Raw genomic sequence first — 21475 nt, 5'->3', positions numbered from 1 at the left:
ACTACATAAGCTTCCTAATAATTTTGTTTAACAAATTTTATTTTGGAGTAACTGCAGATTTACAGAAAACTTGGAAAGATTGTCCTGTGTACCCTTCACCTAGCTTCCCTAATAAGCACTTCCATCTTACATATCATAGCATATTTGTCAGAACTAAGAAATTAATATCGGCACATTACTATTTACTAAGCTATAAATGTTACTACTTTTTCTAATAATACCTTTATCTGTTTTAGGATCTAATCCAGAATACCACATTGCATATAGCATAACGATTATTTGTAATGGCTATACAATATTTAGTTAAGCAGCAGCTTTTAAAGTATTCCTTTATTGTTGAATATTTAGGGTTTCTTTTACATGTTTTAGCCTTTTAAAAATACGTGGACCTTGGCCAGGATAATAAAAGAAAAAAGAGTATTCTTACTATAATTCTCTCGCAGATAGACAAGCTTTAATGAGTGCTAAAAAAGGACCCAGTGCTGTTTGTGAAAAAGGTTGCTTACCTCCACCACTCTTATATCAGCTGTGTAACATGCAAAGGTTTTGCACTTTCCACAGAGCAGCTTTTTATTTTTCTTATCAACAACAGGTTTTACTTTTCCTTGACTATCCCTGATTAATTTTTCTTGAATCTGTATCTGGCGAATCTAAGTGCAAAAAAGCAGACCAAAAAACCTTCAAATGTGTACTCTGGGTATAATTAAGATACACACACACACACACGTACATAATAATTTATTCCTATACAACTTCTATGAACATACAGGACCTGGTTTTGTTTATAAAAATCCCACAGATAATTTTGATTCTCCTAATTCTTTGTTAGTGTTTAACTGTGGCCTCTCCAATTAGTCTTTCCAATATCTTCATCAAAGATCCATAAAAGCATGAAAGATGTCCATAAAATAGTCATGTGAACCATGCTTTCTACATTAGTAGTTGGTAAAACTTTTAAAATCCTTATGATATGCATTGACTGTTTTAGGAATAAAATACCCACTCCCAAGGTATAAACCCATTGAATAGAACAGCAGGCAGAAGAGTCCCCCACCACCTAAAATCTTTTTTCTCTCTCCCCTTCTAAACCACAAAGAATATTGTTGAATTACATTAAAGTTAAATGTCTAAATAGGATGACTACATTCTACCTCAAAATTTAGGCCTTGGCTAAGTACAACTAAGAACGCTGAAACATTATATATAAAATAAACATAAGATTCTGAAGGACGAAGAGAAGGCAGACCAGCTAGGAACCATGGGGCCCTAGAAACCACATGGGAGTGAGATCCCTGGGGTTTGTCTTTTTTTGCCTTGTGTATCCTAGACATGGGGCCGAAGAAGCTGGCAACCAGAAATGCCTCTCGGCACGCACGGAAAGTCTCAACAAAAGCCTGTCTCTCTAGCCAAAGGATGAAGACAGGGGCAACTAGCAAGACAGAAAACTTTTAGACAATAGCTGTTCCACAGGGAGAAATCAACAACAATGACAAAAAAAAAAAAGAACCAAGAACCCTGAATCTAGTGGGGAGGAACCTAGAATTCCACTTTGGAGGGCTGAGACGAAGCATCTCAACACTCCCCCCTGGTGGTGTCAGAGAAGGCCACACAGGGAGCCAGGATTTTCAGTCCTGCCACATGGTAGCCCCCCTTGACTGTACAATCCATAGGGATCACGCTGGGGGCCAGAACTTGCATCCCCAAGCGGAAGTTACAAAGAGCCTCCCCTTGCTGACATCAACAGCAGCTGAGTAGGAAACCCAGACTTCTACCCTTACGCGGCAGTTATGAAGCAGGGTCACCTACCTCCCCTGCCAGATCAGTATCAGAAGACGCCAGCTAGCACGGAAGGTTAAGACCCCAAATTTCATCATCTGGTATGAAAACCCCTGGGTTTTGATTTAAAAATCACTCTTTATACCAAAACCCAGAAAGATATCAAATTGAATAGAAAAAAAGAGAGAGAGAGAGAGAGACAACCAGTTGATGTTAAGATGACAGAGATTTGAGAATCATCTGACAAAACCTTTAAACTAGCTATAATAAAAATGCTTCAATGGGTCATCATAAACACTCCTGAAACAAACAAATTTAGAGGCTCAATAAAGAAATGGAAGATATAAAGAAGAACAGAATGGAAATTTTAGAACTAAAAGATACAATAACCAAAACAAAAAGTTTAGTGGATGGGCTCAATAGCAGAATGGAGAGGACAAAGGAAAGAATCCGTGAACTGGAAGACAGAACAACAGGAATGACCCAATCTAAACAACAGAAAGTAAATAGAAAAAAATTAATAAATGAGCAGAGCCTCAGGTAACTTTAGGACTATTTTAAAAAGATCTAACAGTTATGACAGGAGAGGGGAAAGAGCAGAGCTTAAAAAGTACTCAGACAAACAATGACTAAACATTTCCCAAATTTTACATAACAGAACCCTGCAGATATAAGATGCTGGACAAATCCAAACAGGATAAATGCAGAGAAACCACACCAAGACACATTATAATGAAACTTCTGAAAACTAAAGGCACAGGGAAACACTTCGGTGTGTGTGTATGGTTTGCCCCTTACCTTCGTGTATTTATCCATTTCTGGATTTACATGGTTTTTTATGTAGTAATTTCACCTTTAAGAGATTTATCCTATGGGAAGTCCAGATCCTTTGATTTATATTGTCTTTTTAAAATTTTTTTCAATTTAAGTGTAGTTGATTTACAATGTTATGTCAATCTCTGCTGTACAGCAAAGTGACTCAATTACACACATATAGACACATTTTTTCCTAGTATGGTTTATCACAGAATATTGAATATGTTCCCTGTGCTATCCAGTACGACCTTGTTGTTTATTCTACTGCTGTTTAAACTATTATATATAATAGTTTACATTTAATTTGCTGATCCCAAGCTTCCCTCCCCGATCCACTCCTCCTTGGCAAACACAAGTCTGTTCTCTAAACACACAGGAAAAAAATCTTGAGAGCAACCAGAAAAAAAAAAAAAAAATGCACCTTACCTACAAGGGAAAAACAATCTGAATGACACCAGATTTCTCACCAGAGAATGTGGACAGCAGGCAAAAGTGACACGATATTTTTCAAATGCTAAAAGAAAACCCTGTCAATCCAAATGCCTATATACTCCTCAATATATACTTCAGAAATAGAGGAAATCAAGACATTCTCAGGTGAAGCAAAACAAATTATTTTAAGAATCTGTGCACCAGCAGACGTTCCCTTCCCTAAAAGAAGAGCAAAAAGAAGTTCTCCAAAGAGAAGAACATGACAGAAGAATAAAGGAAGAAAGCATGGTGACCACAGAGCAGAGCTGTGTGTGGAAGGATCTGCTCTGCCCCGCTGCTCTGCGGGGCTGCCTCTTTTTCATCCAGGGTTCCAGGTGGAACCAGACAGCTTAGGTGTAAGCCCTGCTCCTACCACTGAGCAGCTGTGTCATTCTGGGCAAGTGCCTCAAATATAAAATGGGAATAGTCATAGCATTTACATCCTAGGTTGTTGGGAGGTAACATGAGTTAATAATTGATCAGGACTGCCTGGCATAGCTTTAATGCTCCTTGGTATTCGTCTTGGTCTGTTAGGCTAGTCTTTTGCCGAGAACCATGAAAATGTTAATGATGGTGACTTGTACTTCAGTACTGGGTAGGGCAATACCTGTTCATGAGTTATTTTTTCAGAAATGTCATCGCTATTTTCATTTATGTATGTGTCTATATAAACTCTGGAGCCATTTTACAAAGCTAAAATATCATTTATATTTTGATTATGGGCTATGATAAATGTACAACTGAATTTGCAGTAAATGCACATCTTTAAAATATCCAGTCATTCCATTCAAGAAAATGGTGTTTCTTTTCTTTTTCACAAGTTTTTTACTTGGCTGTGCTGGGTCTTAGTTGCAGCATGTGGGATCTAGTTCCCTGACCAAGGATTGAACGTGGGCTCCCTGCATTGGGAGCTCGGAGTCTTAGCCACTGGACCACCAGGGTAGTCCCAGGGTTTCTTTTCTCTTAATTTACCTTTTATTGCTCGGTAAAATTTTTTTAGTTGTCCTTATTTATGCTTCAAACATTTCTGGTTAGGCCAACACATGCAGAGTTTAGACAGATGGACTCTGCCAGCTCTACCGCGACCTAGCTATGTGATCTGACACTGAAAATTTTCATGCCTCAGTTTCCCTCCCAGAGCGTGACTTCATGAGAGGCTTGACCACATGGATCACTGTGAGACCCATTGATAAAAATAAGCATTTGCAGGGCTTGGTGGAGAGCCCATATTCTGCACGGATGAGACAGTTATTGTCACTGTGAACAGAAATGTCCCAGCCCCTTATACCTTGTACTGGTTACTGATCACCCATTGAGAAGTCATTGATCTCTAAAGCACTTCAAATTCAAATAAAACTTGATTTATATTAAAAAAAGTTTAGGCCTGGAATATAGGTCAGGAAAGCAATCAAAATGATTTTCTCTCCCCTGATTCCCCACTCTACTCCATCCCACCTATAATTATCTTCATTGTTTCTGTAAGCATAAAGGAAACTTAATGTGCCCTATTTCCAATTCACATTTTCACTGCTGTAAAACCGCTGCATGATGTGTGCATTTACCTTGTTATTTCCTCTGGGTAAATTTCTAGAAATGAAATTCCTGGGTTACATTTCCCTATGAGGAATTTTAATTTCTCAGACATGGTTCTGATCATTACTTAAGGCAGGCTCAGGGTGGGGGGAATGTGATGGGAAAAAAGGTAAAAATATAAACTTGCCCTTTGGGCATCCAATTAAAAAAAATCACCTACATCTAATGATGTTCAATCATACACTAAAATGCAATTAAATAGTTCAGTTCAGTAGCTCCATTGTGTCCAACTCTTTGCAACCCCATGGACTGCAGCACACCAGGCTTCCCTGTCCATCACCAGCTCCTGGAGCTTGCTCAAACTCATGTCCATCGCATCGGTGATGCCATCCAACCATCTCATCCTCTGTCATCCCCTTCTTCTCCTGCCTTCAATCTTTCCAAGCATCAGGGTCTTTTCCAATGAGTCGGTTCTGTACATCAGGTGGCCAAAGTACTGGTGTTTCAGCTTCAGCATCAGTCCTTCCAATGAATATTCAGGACTGATTTCCTCTAGGATGGACTGGTTGGATCTCCTTGCAGGCCAAGGGACTCTCAAGAGTCTTCTCCAACACCACAGTTTAAAAAGCATCAATTTTTTGGTGTTCAGCTTTCCTTATAGTCCAACTCTCACATCCATACATGACCACTGGAAAAACCATAGCTTTGACTAGACAGACCTTTGTTGGTAAAGTAATGTCTCTGTTTTTTAATATGCTGTCTAGGTTGGTCATAGCTTTTCTTCCAAGGAGCAAGCGTCTTTTAATTTCATGGCTGCAGTCACAATCTGCAGTGATTTTGGAGCTCAAAAAATAAAGTCTCTCACTGCATTATAATAACCTCAAATATTTCCTCAGCCCCTCAAAATAAAGTCAGCCACTGTCTCCACTGTTTCCCCATCTATTTCCCATTAGTGATGGGCCCAGATGCCATGATCTTAGTTTTCTGAATGTTGAGCTTTAAGACAACTTTTTCACTCTCCACTTTCACTTTCATCAAGAGGCTTTTGAGTTCCTCTTCACTTTCTGCCATAAGGGTGGTATCATCTGCATATCTGAGGTTACTGATATTTCTCCCAGTAATCTTGATCCCAGCTTGTGCTTCTTCCAGTCCAGTGTTTCTCATGATGTACTCTGCATAGAAGTTAAATAAACAGGGTGACAATATACAGCCTTGACGTACTCCTTTTCCTATTTGGAACCAGTCTGTTGTTCCACGTCCAGTTCTAACTGTTGCTTCCTGACCTGCATACAAATTTCTCAAGAGGAAGATCAGGTGGTCTGGTATTCCCATCTCTTTCAGAATTTTCCACAGTTTATTGTGATCCACACAGTCAAAGGCTTTGGCATAGTCAGTAAAGCAGAAATCAATGTTTTTATGGAACTCTTGCTTTTTTGATGATCCAGTGGATGTTGGCAATTTATCTGTGGTTCCTCTGCCTTTTCTTTTTTTTTTTTTTTTTAAACTTACTTCTCCTCGAACACCGAGTCCTCAAACTCGCCGCCGAGCAGCCAGCATCCCATTTCCATTGCACGCCCCACCCCTCTGCCTTTTCTAAAACCAGCTTGAACATCTGGAAGTTCACGGTTCACATATTGCTGAAGCCTGGCTTGGAGAATTTTGAGCATTACTTTACTAGCAAGTGAGAGGAGTACAATTGTGGGGTAGTTTGAGCATTCTTTGGCATTGCCTTTCTTAGGGATTGGAATGAAAACTGACCTTTTCCAGTCTTGTGGCCACTGCTGAGTTTTCCAAATTTGCTGGCATATTGAGTGCAGCACTTTCACAGCATCATCTTTCAGGATTTGAAATAGCTCAAGTGGAATTTCATCACCTCACTAGGTTTGTTTGTAGTGATGCTTCCTAAGGCCCACTTGACTTCACATTCCAGGATGTCTGGCTCTAGGTGAGTGATCACACCATTGTAATTAACTGGGTCGTGAAGATCTTTTTTGTACAGTTCTTCTGTGTATTCTTGCCACCTGTTCTTAATATCTTCTGCTTCTGTTAGGTCCATACCATTTCAGTCCTTTATTGAACCCATCTTTGCGTGAAATGTTCCCTTGGTATCTCTAATTTTCTTGAAGAGATCTCTAGTCTTTCCCTTTTCAAAACACCACAGACCGGGGGCTCACCCCAAGAACCATAAATCCTTTGACTTTTAAGAGAATGAGGTTTCCCCTACCTTGGTATACTTCTCCTAAGCCTCTGCCCTTGACAACAAAGCCTGCCTCTTTCAACACGGCAGTGTGCGCTGTTCACCACAGCAGGACAGAGACGAGACCAAGACTCTGCGCTCCTGACCGCCACGGCATTACCAGCTAGCAGCGACTCCTGGCCACCCTAGAGCTGGGTCCTTGCTCACTCTTTACCATCTCTGCCCATTTTCAATAGATGCATGTTAGGGGAATTCCCCAGTGCTATTAAATAGCCTAATTCAACATATATTTAACAACAGTCCATTTTCTCCTCACTGCACTCTATGACCTGATGCGTTGGCTACAAAAGAACGTATGGCTGAGCACCTTCGCTATTCACCTGAAACCACCACAATATTGTTAATCGGCTATACCCCAATACAAAATAGAAAGTTTGAAAAAAAAAGTCAAAAGACAGAAAAATTAAATTTTAATTTAAAATATAATTTTAAAAATTAAAAAAAAAAAATTGAACTCTAGGGCTTCTCTGGTGGCTCAGTGGTAAACAATCCGTCTGCTAATGCAGGAGACATGGGTTCAGTCCCTGGTCCAGGAAGATCCCACATGCTGTGGAGCAACTAAACCCGTGTGCCACAACTATTAAGCCTGTGCTCCAGAGCCTGAGAACCACGACTACTGAAGCCTTCACTTCCTAAGCCCATGCTCCGCAATAAGAGCAGCCACAGCAATGAGAAGCCTGCTCGCCTTAACTAGAGAGTAGCCCCACTCACTGCAGCTCGAGAAAAGTCCTGGCAGCAGCAAAGACTCAGCACAGCCAAAAATAATATAAATCAATCAATAAAATTATTAAAAAAAATAATAATGCCTATATGTTTGTTCCAGCCTCTGTCTTCCTCAACAGGCTTTTACTCTATTGCTTTTGCCACACGTGACTGCAAGCACACTGTTACCTAGTGGAGGAGATAAAAATATTATGCCAAAGCTAAAAAGGTTTTAAAGCCTTTAATCAGCATCGTCCCTATATTCTACAAAATGGAGAAGTGGCTCAGTGAAAAAACCCTATCCTAAGTAAAATTAAGGGGGGAAATTAAGAGGAACTAAAGAATTTCCCTGCAATTCTCAGTGAAAATGTAGACGAGGTGTTTTCAAATATCTTGTTCTCCTAACTTTAGGGAGAAATGTTTTTTAAAATGAGTCAACGCTGACATAACATCGTAATTTTTTCCTAAAGTAAGCATTAGTTTGCTTTCGATAGTTCATTCCTTCTCAGGACTTTTTTGAGCATACAGATTATGACTTTTCAAAATTATGAACCCTATGGAATTAGTCTACTGAATTGTAAGACTCATCTTCATGAAGTTAAAGTAGGCCTCTCACCCTTGTCCTGTAACAACTCCCGTTTTAAGCACTTACTTTAAACCAGGCACTGTAGGAAGCAATGCATACATCTCACTTTATCTCCAAAACCACCCTGTGAGTTCTACAAATAAGAATGATGATTTCAAAGAGGAACTACCTGAAGTCACACGTTTTGTAAGTGGCAGAGTGGAGACTGGAACCACTGATTCTAACGTTAAAGCTCTTCCCCAGGCCTGCAGAGTCCACTGTTCCCACAGAGTCTGAGATGAAGTCTCTGCAAACAGTCTGGAGAAAGTATGGGTGTCTGTGTGTGGGGGTATCTGTGTGTGTGTGTCTCTTTCCCTAATCTGCTTCCATGCTGTGTCATAAAGAAAATTAAAGTCAAACTAAGGTCACGACTGAGAGGCTGGACTGAGCCAGCATGCTACTTCAAGGTCCACTGAATCATCCATATGTGTAAACAGGCCTTCCAATACTGGGCACAGCTCCAGGCGCAGTGCGCCAGGACCTTCTCCCTGAGGACTCCAGATGTTAGAAAGTGATGTGAAGAAAAGACTAAGAGCTGTGTCTTGCAGTGTTAGGGTGTTGTCCTCAAAATGAACTGTCCGTGTAGGAGCTATTCTAGCTGTTTCCCTTTTATATCTAAAAGCATAGCTTCAAGCATTAGCGCTAATGAAATGTATTTTAGCTCACTGAGAAGTAAAGCAGAACGAACGTGATATTCACTGTGGGGTGAATTCCTGGCGGTCCAGTGGTTCAGAACCCACCTTCCAATGGCAGGGACGAGAGTTTGATCTCTGGTTGAGAAACAAAGATCCCCCATACTGTGGGGCAACTAGTCTGCCACAACTTCTAAGCCTGTGCACCACAGCTAGAGAGAAGCCTGCACTCTGCAATGAAGATCCTACATGTTGCAACTAAACCCAATGCAGACAAATAAACAAATACTTAAAAAAATAAAAATATAACCTAAGAAACAGAGCAAAATGATAACAGGTACCAACCATGCTCAAGGTCCCTGTTCATGGCTTACAGTTAGATTCTGAAGGAGTAACACGGATGCAAAGACTTACCTTTTCCTTAAATACTGCTTCATTCCATCCCTGCAGCCTTGAAATGGACTCATTCATCATTTTTTCTTGGCAGATGTTCAGTTTTTCTTTTTCGATTACATCAGCATTACTAGTCAGAAGGAAGCACTTGCTCCCTCTTGCTCTTCCTCTGCCTGTTAGAAAATAAACATTTTACGGTGTCTTTGATGTAAAACTCTGACAAATCTGAGAATGTGAACGAAGCAGGGCTATTCCTAAAATTCAACTTTGGTTCACTGAATCCCACTTTCTGGAAAAGCCGAGCTGGTAGGGTGTGGAGTCAAACGCAGGTGTGCAGCTGCACATTAAACATTCAGACAAACAAGGAGCCCACTTTAGGCTGCTTGCTCAGGGTCTCCCTGGTGCAGTGTGATGGGACAGACACATTCTTAGAGACACTGCTTAAAAACAACCCAGCAAGCACCTCCTGGATGACACTGTGACGGCCCCAAAGATGAATGATAAACAGATGGGGAAATGGGGAAATAAGAGATGTTCACAGGACTTCACTGGTGGTCCAGTGGATGGGAATCCACCCGCCAATGCAGGGGAAACAGGTTAAAGTCCTGGTCCAGGAAGATGCCACATGCCACGGGGCAACTAAGCCTGGGTACCACAACTACGAGCCCACGTGCACACCCTAGAGCCTGTGCTCTGCAATAAGACAACCCACCATAACGAGAAGCCCGCATACCACAACTGGAGCAAAGCCCGAGCAAAAAGCAAGGAAAACCCAGCACAGCCAAAAATAAATAAATAAAACTTTTAAAAAAGAGACATGTTCACAACCACCAGAATATAGGTGGAAAATGAGAAGTGGTATAAGAAAGATGGATAAAAGGGCCATGGGCATTCAAATTAGAGATGATTGCCAGCTGGGAGACTGAGGAAGCGGTGATGTGGAAGCAGGGGAAGAGAAACAAAGATCAGCAGCAGCAATATATGAGCAAGTCCTTCAAACAGGAAAAAAGATGAAGCCAGGGAGGCTGAAGTGGATAATGCACAAAGTGGAAGAATGGGAAATAAGGTTGGAAACATAAGAGGGTGCCGGATTTTGAAAATGCTTTAACATCAAGAAGATTTGGGAACCATGGGAGTTTCTATACAGGGAGGTGACATGCTCAGAGCTGTTTTTCAGGAAAAATAATGTGGCAGCTGTAGTTATGGAAATTAAGAAAAAATAAGAAAGACTAGTTAGGAGGCTGCCTAGTTCCAGTGGGAGAACTCCTTGCACATCCTTTCTGGCACACAAGGGACCCCCCAGCACCTAAGCACAGCCATGAACGGCTCACATGTGACTGCCGAAGCCTCAAAGCTGGAATTTTCCTTCCATCAACATGTCAGCCAATATTAACCAAGTAAGCAATATTCATTGGACACAAGAACAAAAACAGACAACATTGTGGACAAAACTGTAGCCACCCCATCCTGACCAAGTAGGTCACCGTAAGGGCCGGTGATAGAAGGGGCCACCGTGCCGCCAGTCACAGCAAAGGAGAAGAGCTGGAAGGACAGACACGTTCACAAGTCAGACAAGATGGCAGCCTTTGAGTCCTGGCATCACAGCTCTTCTTACCTCTGGTCTGGATCATTTTGATGACATTGCCCACATACTCGTAGAGGATGACCAGATTGCACTGAGCAATGTCAATGCCTTCATCGGCGACCGAGGTAGCAATTAGAATCTTGCTGTCTCTGTTGGTTCGGAATGCATCCAGTGCACACTTCTGTGCTGGGAGCGTCATTCCTGTGTCAGAGGGCATGACATAACTCACCAAGAGGGAGCTTTACCCTTGGAAAAACAGCCGTTAATTATGGAAAGCTTACGACACGCCAGGTACTGTGATAAGTGCTTTACATTCATGATCTCACAACACCCCTTGGGGAAGGGCCTATCCCTGTCCTTGCTTTAGAGAAGATAAGGTGGGGGTCTAACATCTTGGACTCTATCACAAGTCTGCCTGACCTCAAATTCCAGCTGCAGCACCTACTAGCTATGTGGTTTCAGTCACGATATCTCAAAACAAATATTAAACTTTTTGAAAAAATACCAACAGCTGGACAAATACCATATAATACCACTTATGTGTAGAGTCTAAAGAAAAGGGTACAAATGCATGTATTTACAAAACCGAAGTAGAGTCATGCATGTAGAAAACAAACATGGTTACCAGAGGGTAAGGGGGGAGGGATAAACAGAGACTGGGACTGACATATACACACCATTACATACAAAACAGATAACTAATAAGAACCTGCTCAATACTCTGTAATGGCCTCTATGGGAAATGAATCTAAAAAAAAGAGTGGCTGTATGTATATGTGTAACCGATTCACTTAGCTGTATACCTGAAAGTAACGCAACTATTTCCAATAAATCAACTATTTCCAATAAAAATTTTAAAAATATATCAATAGCTAACTGTAACACCTTTGTGCACATACAGGAGTCCTCAGCTAACAAGACCTTTTCACATCTACTTACTCACTGCAACTTCACAAGGCCCTTTTTAGGTTGATATGGCAAATGTTATGATTCCCCTTTATTACAGGTGAAAACCTGGAGGTTTTGGAGGGATGGTAAACTGACAGCTAACTAGCAAAACCAGGCTTGGGATTTAAGTTGAGGACCCTACCACCGTGCAGTTTCCAGCCACTGATACACTGAGAAGAGCAGGAACTTAAGTGGTCTCCACCTCAGAGTTAACAGAATTTATAAAAGTTCCAACTCTGTCCCAGTATATTGGCAGCAAAATCTTGAGATATATTTTGCTGAGGCCAAAACAATTTCTTTTCAACATGATCTACTGAACAATGAACATGCCCAAGACAGACACCACACTTCACTAATTTCTGAACTTAACTATTTGTTCATCAAACATTTATTCTGCAATTATGGTTTGTCAGATAAGGATAGAATGGTTAAAAGGTTCATTTTTATCTAAAGGGAGCTCCTAGTTTGTAGAAGAAGGCTATACATGGGAAAGTATAATTCAATATGATGACAATGAATGGAGCCAGAACTGTGTGCTGTGGGATGTGGGCAAGGGAGACTCCGCCCTAGTGGTCTAGACTTAGGAGGAGGGGGAGGCTGCCCGGCAGAAGCACAGTTACTGGCACAGAGTGAGTTCTCAATGAATGTGGGTGGATGGTGGATGGATAGATGAATGAATGAATGGATGGATGAATGGAGGGATGGACAAACAAATATCTTCTAGGTGCTTATGTATGGATGAATAACAAAGTTTGAAAATCAAGTTGGACTCATGTTGGAGTCATATGGCAGAAGCCTCTGAATTCCAACCACAACCTCATTTGGTAAGCCAACTATTCAAAATCTGACTTTGCTTTTTAGATTAGTGAGGCTTAAATTTTGCATAAAGGGAAACTTCAAGGGTGATGACCGAGGACTGAGAGCAGGACTGTTTATTATAAAGAGCACTAAATAAGAGATACAGTGAGGACTTGTCATTGCTTGTCACTGAGGCGTGGGGAGCAAGGCTGTGAGAATGTCAGCATGAGGACTGGCCACCGAGGATCAAAGGTAGCCTTTCATCCTTTAACCCCCCTACCCAGATTTTAGGATTATCTCTAGGACTTTTTAAAATTATAAAATACATAATGCATGTAAGTTTTTTACACTTTAAAGAATAACAATAAAATAGACAGCATTTCTATTTCCAGTTAATCTACTGGTTGAAAATTTGAGCAAGAGAGTAATATACTCAAACAATATTAAAAACAAAACAAAACTTTGGTTTTGTCTGCAGGACATATAGGAGGAGGAAAGTCTACAAGTTTCTGACATTTGGGCATGGTGATGGCTTTTCAATGTGTCCACTGAGCTAGGCTGAACTGCAGTCCCCAGATATTCACCTAGGTGTTTCTGTGAAGGGAATTTGCAGATGTAATTAAACTTCTTAAATCAGTTGATATGGTTACTCAATAGGGACTTCATTTTAGGCAGGTCTGACCTAAACAAGGCAGCCCTTGAAAAGAGGACTGAGGTGATCCGTGACCTCAGAGACTCTGGACAGCTCATGCCTATGGGATTCCACCTGATCCTGGCCTGCCCTGCAGACTCAGACTGGCTTTGCCAGTCCAGGTGTGTGTCAGTTCCTTGTGCTAAATCCTTGTGTGCCTGTCTGTGTACAGTATACATGTGTTGCTATATATATATATGAATGTATTTATAATCTCCTACTGGTTTTGCTTCTCTGGTTGAACCCTGACTGATACAAGTACTAAGAATTAAAATATATATGTTCTTATATATATATTAGATCTAATGCACTATATATAAATACCCATTGTCTGATTTGTTCTGCCACGTCCAGTCAATATGCCAGGTTTTAGAAAGCTGAGTTTAGGATTTTCTTCAATCCAGTTCTTTAAGGCCTGAAAATACAAAGAAATTGTCACTATTTGTATATTATCTGTATTAATTCAATATTGAATATATGCCACCTGATTTGAAGAGCTGACTCACTGGAAAAGATCTTGATACTGGGAAAGAATGAAGGCAAAAAGAGGGAATGGCAGAGGGTAGGATGGTTAGATAGCACCACTGACTCAATGGACATGGGATTTGAGCAAACTCCGCGAGATAGTGGAGGACAGGGGAACTTGGCATGTGGCAGTCCATGGGGTCACAAAGAGTTGGACGTGACTTAGTGACTAAACAACAATGCAAGTAGAAAAAAAGCTTAAAGTAAATGATAATGGAAAAGAATTAAAAAAGAATGTATGTATATGTATAACCGAATCGCTTTGCGGTACAGAAATAAATACAATGCCATAAATCAACTCTACTTCAATTTTTAAAAAGTGTACAGACAAGTACTCTGAAGTAGTTTTAAGACTAACAGACCTGAGGAATCAAAAGCTTCTTGTGATTGAATTCTATGCAACAAATAACTATAATGGTGTCTATCTTTGTAATCCGATATGATTCAATTTCTAAGACATTTTTTTCAGTGAAAAAGGCAAGGTTCAGAATAGTGGGTAGGTAGAAAATAAGTGACTTTAGAAAGATCTCAGGACACAAGATCAATATACAGACATTAGTTGTATTTCTAAATACCAGCAACAAACAAAAGTATCATTTATAATAGCATTAACACTTAGGTATAAGTTTAACAAAATATGTGCAGAATCTGTATGCTGAAAATGACAAAACACTGATAAAAGAAACCAAAGAAGATGTGGCAGGCAGCCTCTAAGGTAGCTGTAAGTGATCTCCACCCCTTGGAATTCAGATCCTGTTTAATCCCTTCCCCTCAAGCGTGAACTGAACTTATTGACTTGCTTCTAATGAATAAAATAAGGCAGACCTGAGGGGAATCACTTCCAAGGTGAAGCTATAACATGACTGTGACCTTGATATTAGGTGCCCTCTCCACCTCTCTTGGATCACTTACTCTAGGGGAAGCCAGCACCTCTCTGTGAGGCTGGCCTGTGCAGAGGCCCCCATGAATGAGCTAAGCATGTGTGTGCATACTTAGTCACTAAGTCATGTCCAACTCTCTTTGGGACCCCTATGGACTGTCGCCCTCCAGGCTCCTCTGTCAATGGGATTTCCCAGGCAAGAATACTAAAGTGGGTTGCCATTTCCTTCTCCAAGGGATCTTCCTGACCCAGGGATCAAACCCGTGTCTTCTGTGTCTCCTGCATTGCAGGCAGATTCTTTACCCACTGAGTGATTGGGGAAGCCCCCATGAATGAGCTAAGCACATCTTCTGCCAAAAACCACACAAGTTGGGTTGGACGTTGATCCTCCCAGCCTTGAGATGGCTGTAGCCATGGCCAACAATTTGACTGGAGCCTCATGAGACATCCTGAGACGGAAACACCCAGTTAGTGGTTTCCAGATTACTGACCCATATGCATTATAGATGTCTGTTGTTTCCGGCTACTTAGTTTTGCGATAAACTGTTATCATCAGTAGATAACTAATACAGAAGCCCTATATAAATAAAAAAGATACATTGTTATGATACCATTTCTCCCCAGTTTTATCTATAGGTTCAGTGAAATCCCAAATGAAATTTCAATAGATTTTCTCATAGATGTGGGTGAGTTTATTCTAAAATAAAAATGGAAAGGTAAAGAAAGATAGCTAAGACAATGTTGAAAAAAGTTAAAAAGTCAGAAGACTCACACTACCTGATTTTAAGACTTAATTACTATAAAGCTACAGTAATCAAGACCGCGTAGAATGGGTGAAAGGATAGATGTACAAATGAATGGAACAGGATATAGAATCCAGAAATAGAGCAACATGAAGAGAGTCAACTGATCTTTTTAAGTTACAAATGCAATTCAATGGAGAAAGGATAGTCTTTTCATCATATATGCTGAAATAACTGGATACCCACATGCTAAGAGAAAAAAATCTCAATCCATACTTCAAAATGAATTGTAGACTTAAATATAAAATCTAAATCTATAAAACTTCTAGAAGATAACATGGGAGAAAAGCTGTGCTCTTGGGTAGGCAAAGGTTTCTTAGACACAAAATCAAAAGCACAATCCACAAAAAGAAAAAAAAAAAAGATAAAATGGACTTGTCAAAGGTTAAAACTTTCAGTAAGAGATACAGTTAAGACAATGAAAAGATCTTGAAGAAAATGTTTGCAAATCACATTTCTGATAGAGGACATTTTTGTCAGAAAAAAGAACTCTCAAAAAACTAACAACAATAACTTAAAAACTCAACAATAATAAATAACCCAGTTAAATCCCATTTTAAAATGGGCAAAAGATGTAAACAGATACTTCATCAAAGGAGATACATGAATGGCTAATGAGCATATGAAAAAAATGATAAATCATATTAGTCATTAGCGAAATACAAATTAAAACCTTAGTGAGGTACCACTAGGTGCCCACAGACATGGCTAAAAATTTTTTAATTGATGGAAAGAATAAAAATTTGTGAAATGCTTGCTGTGAGGGTATCAAGGCATTATAAACCAGAGTGATTGAGACAGTGAGGTATTAGTGTAAGGATAAACAAACAGAAAATCAGAATAGAATAAAGAGCCCAGAAACAGACCCACACAGACCCTATAGGGATGCTTAATTGCAAAGAAGTGAAGAATGGACAATCTTTTAATTAAAATAGTACTGGGCCAACTTGTATCCACAAGGAGGAAGAAGCTTACATCCACCAGTGCTCGGGTTTTCACAAAGAGGATGGTTCTGGTCTCTGGGTTTAAGTGGTATTCCTCTTGCAAGATGAAGCAGAGATCTTTGAGTTTAGCGTTCTCATTGCTGGGATCCATGGAAATACCTTCTAGTTCCAACAGCTTTTCTGCAAAAAGGGGAATATTTTACAAAAGGTTTATGTGCATGTGCTAAGTCGCTTCAGTCATATCCAACTCTTTGCTATACTATGGACAATAGCCTGCCAGCCTCCTCTGTCCATGATATTCTCCAGGTAAGAATGCTGGAGTGGGTTGCCGTGCCCTCCTCCAGAGGATCTCCCTGACCCAGAGGTCAAACCCACCTGTCTTGCATCTCCTGCACTGGCAGGCAGGTTCTTTACCACTGGTGCCACCTGGGAGCCCACAAAAGGTTTACAAATTCTAGTAATTTAGAACACACTGCAACCTTTAGCTATAGTTCAAACACTTCATCTCTCAATCTCTGACCAGAATTGTATGATAAATAACCACCAATGCAATGCATACACTGAATACACTAATAAATGCATAAATTTCCCCTCCCCCCAAAGAGCTAGTCGTTCAGTATTTAGCATATGTATAGTTAATACTTTGGTATTAACCAAAAAAGACCAAAAAAATTATTATTTGGAAAAAGGCATTTGAGAGAGAAAGAAGAAAGACTTACTTTTCACTTAATATTTTCCTATATTTTTCTTAATATGGACACAGTGGCATCAAGAGCCATATTGGTTTTCTTCTTTATATAGAAGTACATAATTACAATCTTGTTTGGTCGCCAAGTCGTGTCCAACTCTTTGCTCCCCATGAACTGCAGCATGCCAGGCTTCCCTGTCCTTCTCTATCTCGCAGAGTTAGCTCAAATTACAGTCTTAATATCATTAAAACTTTTTTTATATTTTTTAAATCTTTATAAAATTACTAAAAGTTAAACCAAAAAATGTTCCTATCAATTGACTATTTCTATGGGATGTATCTTTTGCAAATCCTACTATTTTTTCCTTCTTCAAAACAGGAAATAGTGTAAGCAGCAGATTCTTTTCCTAAGTGCAGATTTCCCTGAAGTATCACAGTCCTGCCGCATATCCTATCTTCTTAATCCCAGGACAAGTCCCTGAGCATCACCAGGTGTTGGTAAGTGTGACATCATCTGTGTACGCTGCCCCTGGAGTCTCCAGGCTCCACTGGCTTCCTCCCCTTGGAAACACCACCCACCTTCAAATCTCTGAGTGAGATCTTGCTCAATTGCATCAAATCCTGCTGCCCGGACATTTTTGAAGAAGTTTTTCAAGTAATTCAGAGCATCTTTCATCCGTGCATCCTCATTGATAATGAGGGCATCATTGTATTTCTGTTGAAAATGGAAAGTTTCAGTATGTTTCTAATGTCTAATACAACTGCTGTACTTAAGTTCATTTCACTGTACTCAACACAGAATTAACTTTAATAATAAACTTGTCTCAAGTCTATTCCAACTTAGTTTTTAAAGATGAATCATCTCTAACAGTACTGCTATAAAACCTTAGAACCATACTGTAAAAAAAAAAACAAGAAAATACCTCAATTAGCTAGAATTAGTCATTAATTCAGATCACTTTGGATCCTAGAATCCTTGGAAGACAAAATTACATGAAAAACAAATGTCAAAGATTAAATCACAAAAATTAAAGTAAAGCAACTTCCACATCAACCTGCTTCATAATTTAGACATTCAACTTAACCTCTTTGTACATCCAAAACCATCACTGAATTGCACCTGTTCAGAATGATGGCGCTGACCCCTTACACCAGATATTCAGTTAAGTCCGTTAAAATTCTACAAATTCATATGGATTGAATGTATTTTAAAATATTTTCAATGGCACGATAAGCAGAGGTGATGGTGGTGACTGTTGCTTAAGTTCTTGGTTAACCAGCAAACGACTACAGACTCTGGACTTCTCAGCATGTGGTTTGACCAAAGGTAGGAAAACATGCTTCAGGCTATGGCAACACGACCCACCTACTGATTTAAAGACTTTAAAGATGGCTGTCCCTGGTCATGTATCTACAGTAATATTCCCCACCCCCAAGGTCAAATATGGAGATACTGAGGTACAGCACAGACCCATGGCCTCTAGGGCTAGGTTTCAGAGAGCAAAGACAGATGCTGAATAGGATAGCTTTTGGCATTTGCTTCATAAGAACCACCGGGAAAGTTCCTAAATGATGCTCTCTCAGCTGCCACAGCACAGCTCCCAGTAGGTGTTACAATGGAAATATCCTTTTCCAAAGAAGCCACATACCCGCAAATGTGACGTGTACAAAAACAGGGCTTTACAAATCCTGCTTTCTTCCTCTTTGTCTGGCATCTGAAACACCATGCATGCTTTCTGAACTGCAATAATCCACTGTTCATATTTCTGTGTCCCAAAATTCCTATTTTGAATTCGAGATAAGTTTTCTGGAAAAAAAAAAAAACAAAAACAGTTTTCCATTGTGTCATCTGGCTAGTCATTTAAGGCCCTAAGCATGTCTCGCCTTCTAATTTTGATTCCTTACTCTTGGTACACAGAGTATTTCTCTTGAGACAGTTTTCAGCAGTGTGTCTACGTACAAACACAATTGCTTACTGAATACCGACTACGTACCAAGAATCAACATGTCTTGTATTTATAAATTTCATTTCACAACGCCATGACGTAGATACACTTTATAGATGAGGAAACGGAAGCTCGGAGAAGTGAAATCATCACACCAAGTCACACAGCTAGTATATAGAGGGAGCAAGGAATTCAAACCCAGATGTGTCCCATACCCAAGCTCTACTGGTTCTCTGAGCTGACAACCAAACAGCCCAGAGGCCAAACAACGGCCATGGAATAAAACCTAACTGCCCCCCAACCCTTTGCCTTTTGGCTGCGCTGGGTCTTCGCTGCAGCACACAGGAGCTTTTCTAGCAGTTGCGTGTGGGCTTCTCTAGCTGGGGTGCACGGGGTTAGCTGCCCCATGGCATATGGGATTTTAGCTCCCTGACCAGGGTTTGAATCTTCGTCCCCTGCGTTGGAAAGGAGATTCTTAACCACTGGACCACCAGGGAAGTCCCCTCACCCATTCATCATTAATCAGAGGAACAAAGGCGGTTACCCAGACAAGTAGCAGTAGCCCCATCTACAAACAAGGAGGCTATCAATAAACTAAAGCAATCAACAGGTATTTACTGAACTTAGGTGGGTGCAAAAATGAGCCAGGCCATCTGGCAGTGAGCAGCTGGCAGCATGTGAACAGGTGAAGAGATGGCAGGAGGGTATAAGAGACGAGAAGAATAAGAAGGCAGAAAACCATGTCTCCCCACCCTTCTCCACCTCCACAACCCTGACCACGTCCTAACGCTTCTGGATAATACCATGATCTTCTCCTACCTGGTCTCCTTACCTCCTTCCACCTTCCCTCCAGTCCAGACTCCATTCAACAACCGGAGGGAATTTCCAAAATTGCAGAAGAGAGACAATGCTAATCCACTGATTAAAAGCCTTTAGGGAGGGACTTCCCTGGCAGTCCAGAGGTTAAGACTTCACCTTTCAAAGCAGAGGGTGCAGGTTTGACCCCTGGTCAGAGAACCAGGGTCCCAAATGATGTAACAAAGGTCCTTCGTGTTACAACTAAGACTCGGTGCAGCCAAATAAATAAATACACGTATTTTTTTTAAGTCTTGAGGGACTTCCTTGGTGGCCCAGTAGCTAAGGCTCTGCACTCCCAACGAAGGGGGCCTGGGTTTGATCCCTGATCAGGGAACTAGATCCCATACGCTGCCAACGAAGACGCAGCACAGCCAAATAAATAAATGTTAAAAATAACAATAATAAATGCTTTAAAAAATAAAATACAAGTGTTTAGTGGGTTTCTCCAGCCAAACTCCTAGTCTGGCCCTCAGGGGCCTCTGTGGTCTGGCCTTTACCTGCTTCCGACTCTCCTCTCTAGAGACTTTCCTTCCTACAGTTCTCAGGATTAGTGAAAGCCCCCAGACTCTCTCTACGCGCCTGTCTCCTCTGCCTGAAACACCCCTCACTCCCCTCACTCCCACCACTCCCCTGCCCCGTGTTGCCTCGCTACTGTCACTCACCCACCTTTGGCACTGCCGGTAGCCAAACCGAAAATGCCGTGAGGGCAGGGCTTGTGTCTGAGGGTCCACGCTGTGTTCCCACCACCGAGCACTTAGCCCAGCACTGAATGAACAAACAAGAGAATGAATTCGTTCGAGGCTAATAGGCAAGGAGTGGAAAGCTGGCAAGAGAAGCAGAACCAGATTGTGCAAGCAGGGCAAGCACGGCCAGGTGAGCGGCCAGCGTGAGAGCTCTGCCTGGGAGAACGAGGATTGCCAGCAGGACACTGGCGAGATGAAACAGATAATCCCAGGAAGACGAGCTGGGTAATGGGGGTTCGACGGGAAAGAGGGTAGAGGCGGGCAAAGCAGCTGTTAGAATAAGTTGTTAGAAATCAAGCTGTGAAAGAAAGAAGAGAGGTTAAGCGTGAGAGAAGCTGAGACACAGAAGTTACCTTGGAGACGAGAATTCAACATCTCCGAAACTCTACACTCACTTGTGCCTGCCCAAGCTGCTCCTTGCTCTAAAACGAGTAACACCTGCCGGTGCACACACAGGTGCCAAGAGAGAAGCCCCGCACTCGCTCACTCGCTCACTCGCTCACTCCCACCCAAACCCAGTGAGCTCTTAAATCCGAAGGCTTCTGTTTGCACGAGCCGGCTTCCTTCACTAGCCCATCTCCACTGCCTCAGTTTGGCTCTCGTCATTTCTCATCACAGAACTTAGCAGTTCAAAATCGTGCGTTGCTTCCCATTTGCTTTTAGGATATTTATTTATTTATTTGGCAGCGCTGGCTCTGAGCTGTGGCACGTGGGAATCTAGTTCCCTGACTGCAGACGGAAGCCAGGCCCCCGGCATTTTGAGTGTGGAGTCTAAGCCACTGGACCACCGGGGAAGTCCCACTGCTAGGATAAAATTCAAACTCAGCATGGCCTACAGGACACCTTCACTGTCTGCCCCCG

At 41.2% G+C, this 21475-nt stretch overlaps 1 protein-coding gene across 2 annotated transcripts in view; it reads right to left on the bottom strand.

The window, feature by feature from the left end:
- The window catches only part of RIGI (RNA sensor RIG-I), an 81068-nt gene that overhangs the window by 3018 nt on the left and 56575 nt on the right, over nt 1–21475 (bottom strand). The window contains exons 12-18 of one of the 2 annotated variants that reach the window (XM_002689480.7): nt 18717–18874; nt 17647–17782; nt 16411–16559; nt 13552–13642; nt 10821–10991; nt 9227–9378; nt 507–650 (exon numbers count right to left, since the gene is read on the bottom strand). In XM_002689480.7, coding sequence (XP_002689526.3) covers nt 507–650; nt 9227–9378; nt 10821–10991; nt 13552–13642; nt 16411–16559; nt 17647–17782; nt 18717–18874 — 1001 coding nt within the window. The remainder of the gene's footprint in view (nt 1–506; nt 651–9226; nt 9379–10820; nt 10992–13551; nt 13643–16410; nt 16560–17646; nt 17783–18716; nt 18875–21475) is intronic. The other variant, XM_024996055.2, reaches the window with a different exon arrangement.

Source organism: Bos taurus, chromosome 8, assembly GCF_002263795.3.
Source record: "Bos taurus isolate L1 Dominette 01449 registration number 42190680 breed Hereford chromosome 8, ARS-UCD2.0, whole genome shotgun sequence".
NCBI lineage: Eukaryota > Metazoa > Chordata > Mammalia > Artiodactyla > Bovidae > Bos > Bos taurus.
Note: the sequence above shows the minus strand (reverse complement) of the source record. Positions and strands in the feature narration are given on the sequence as shown.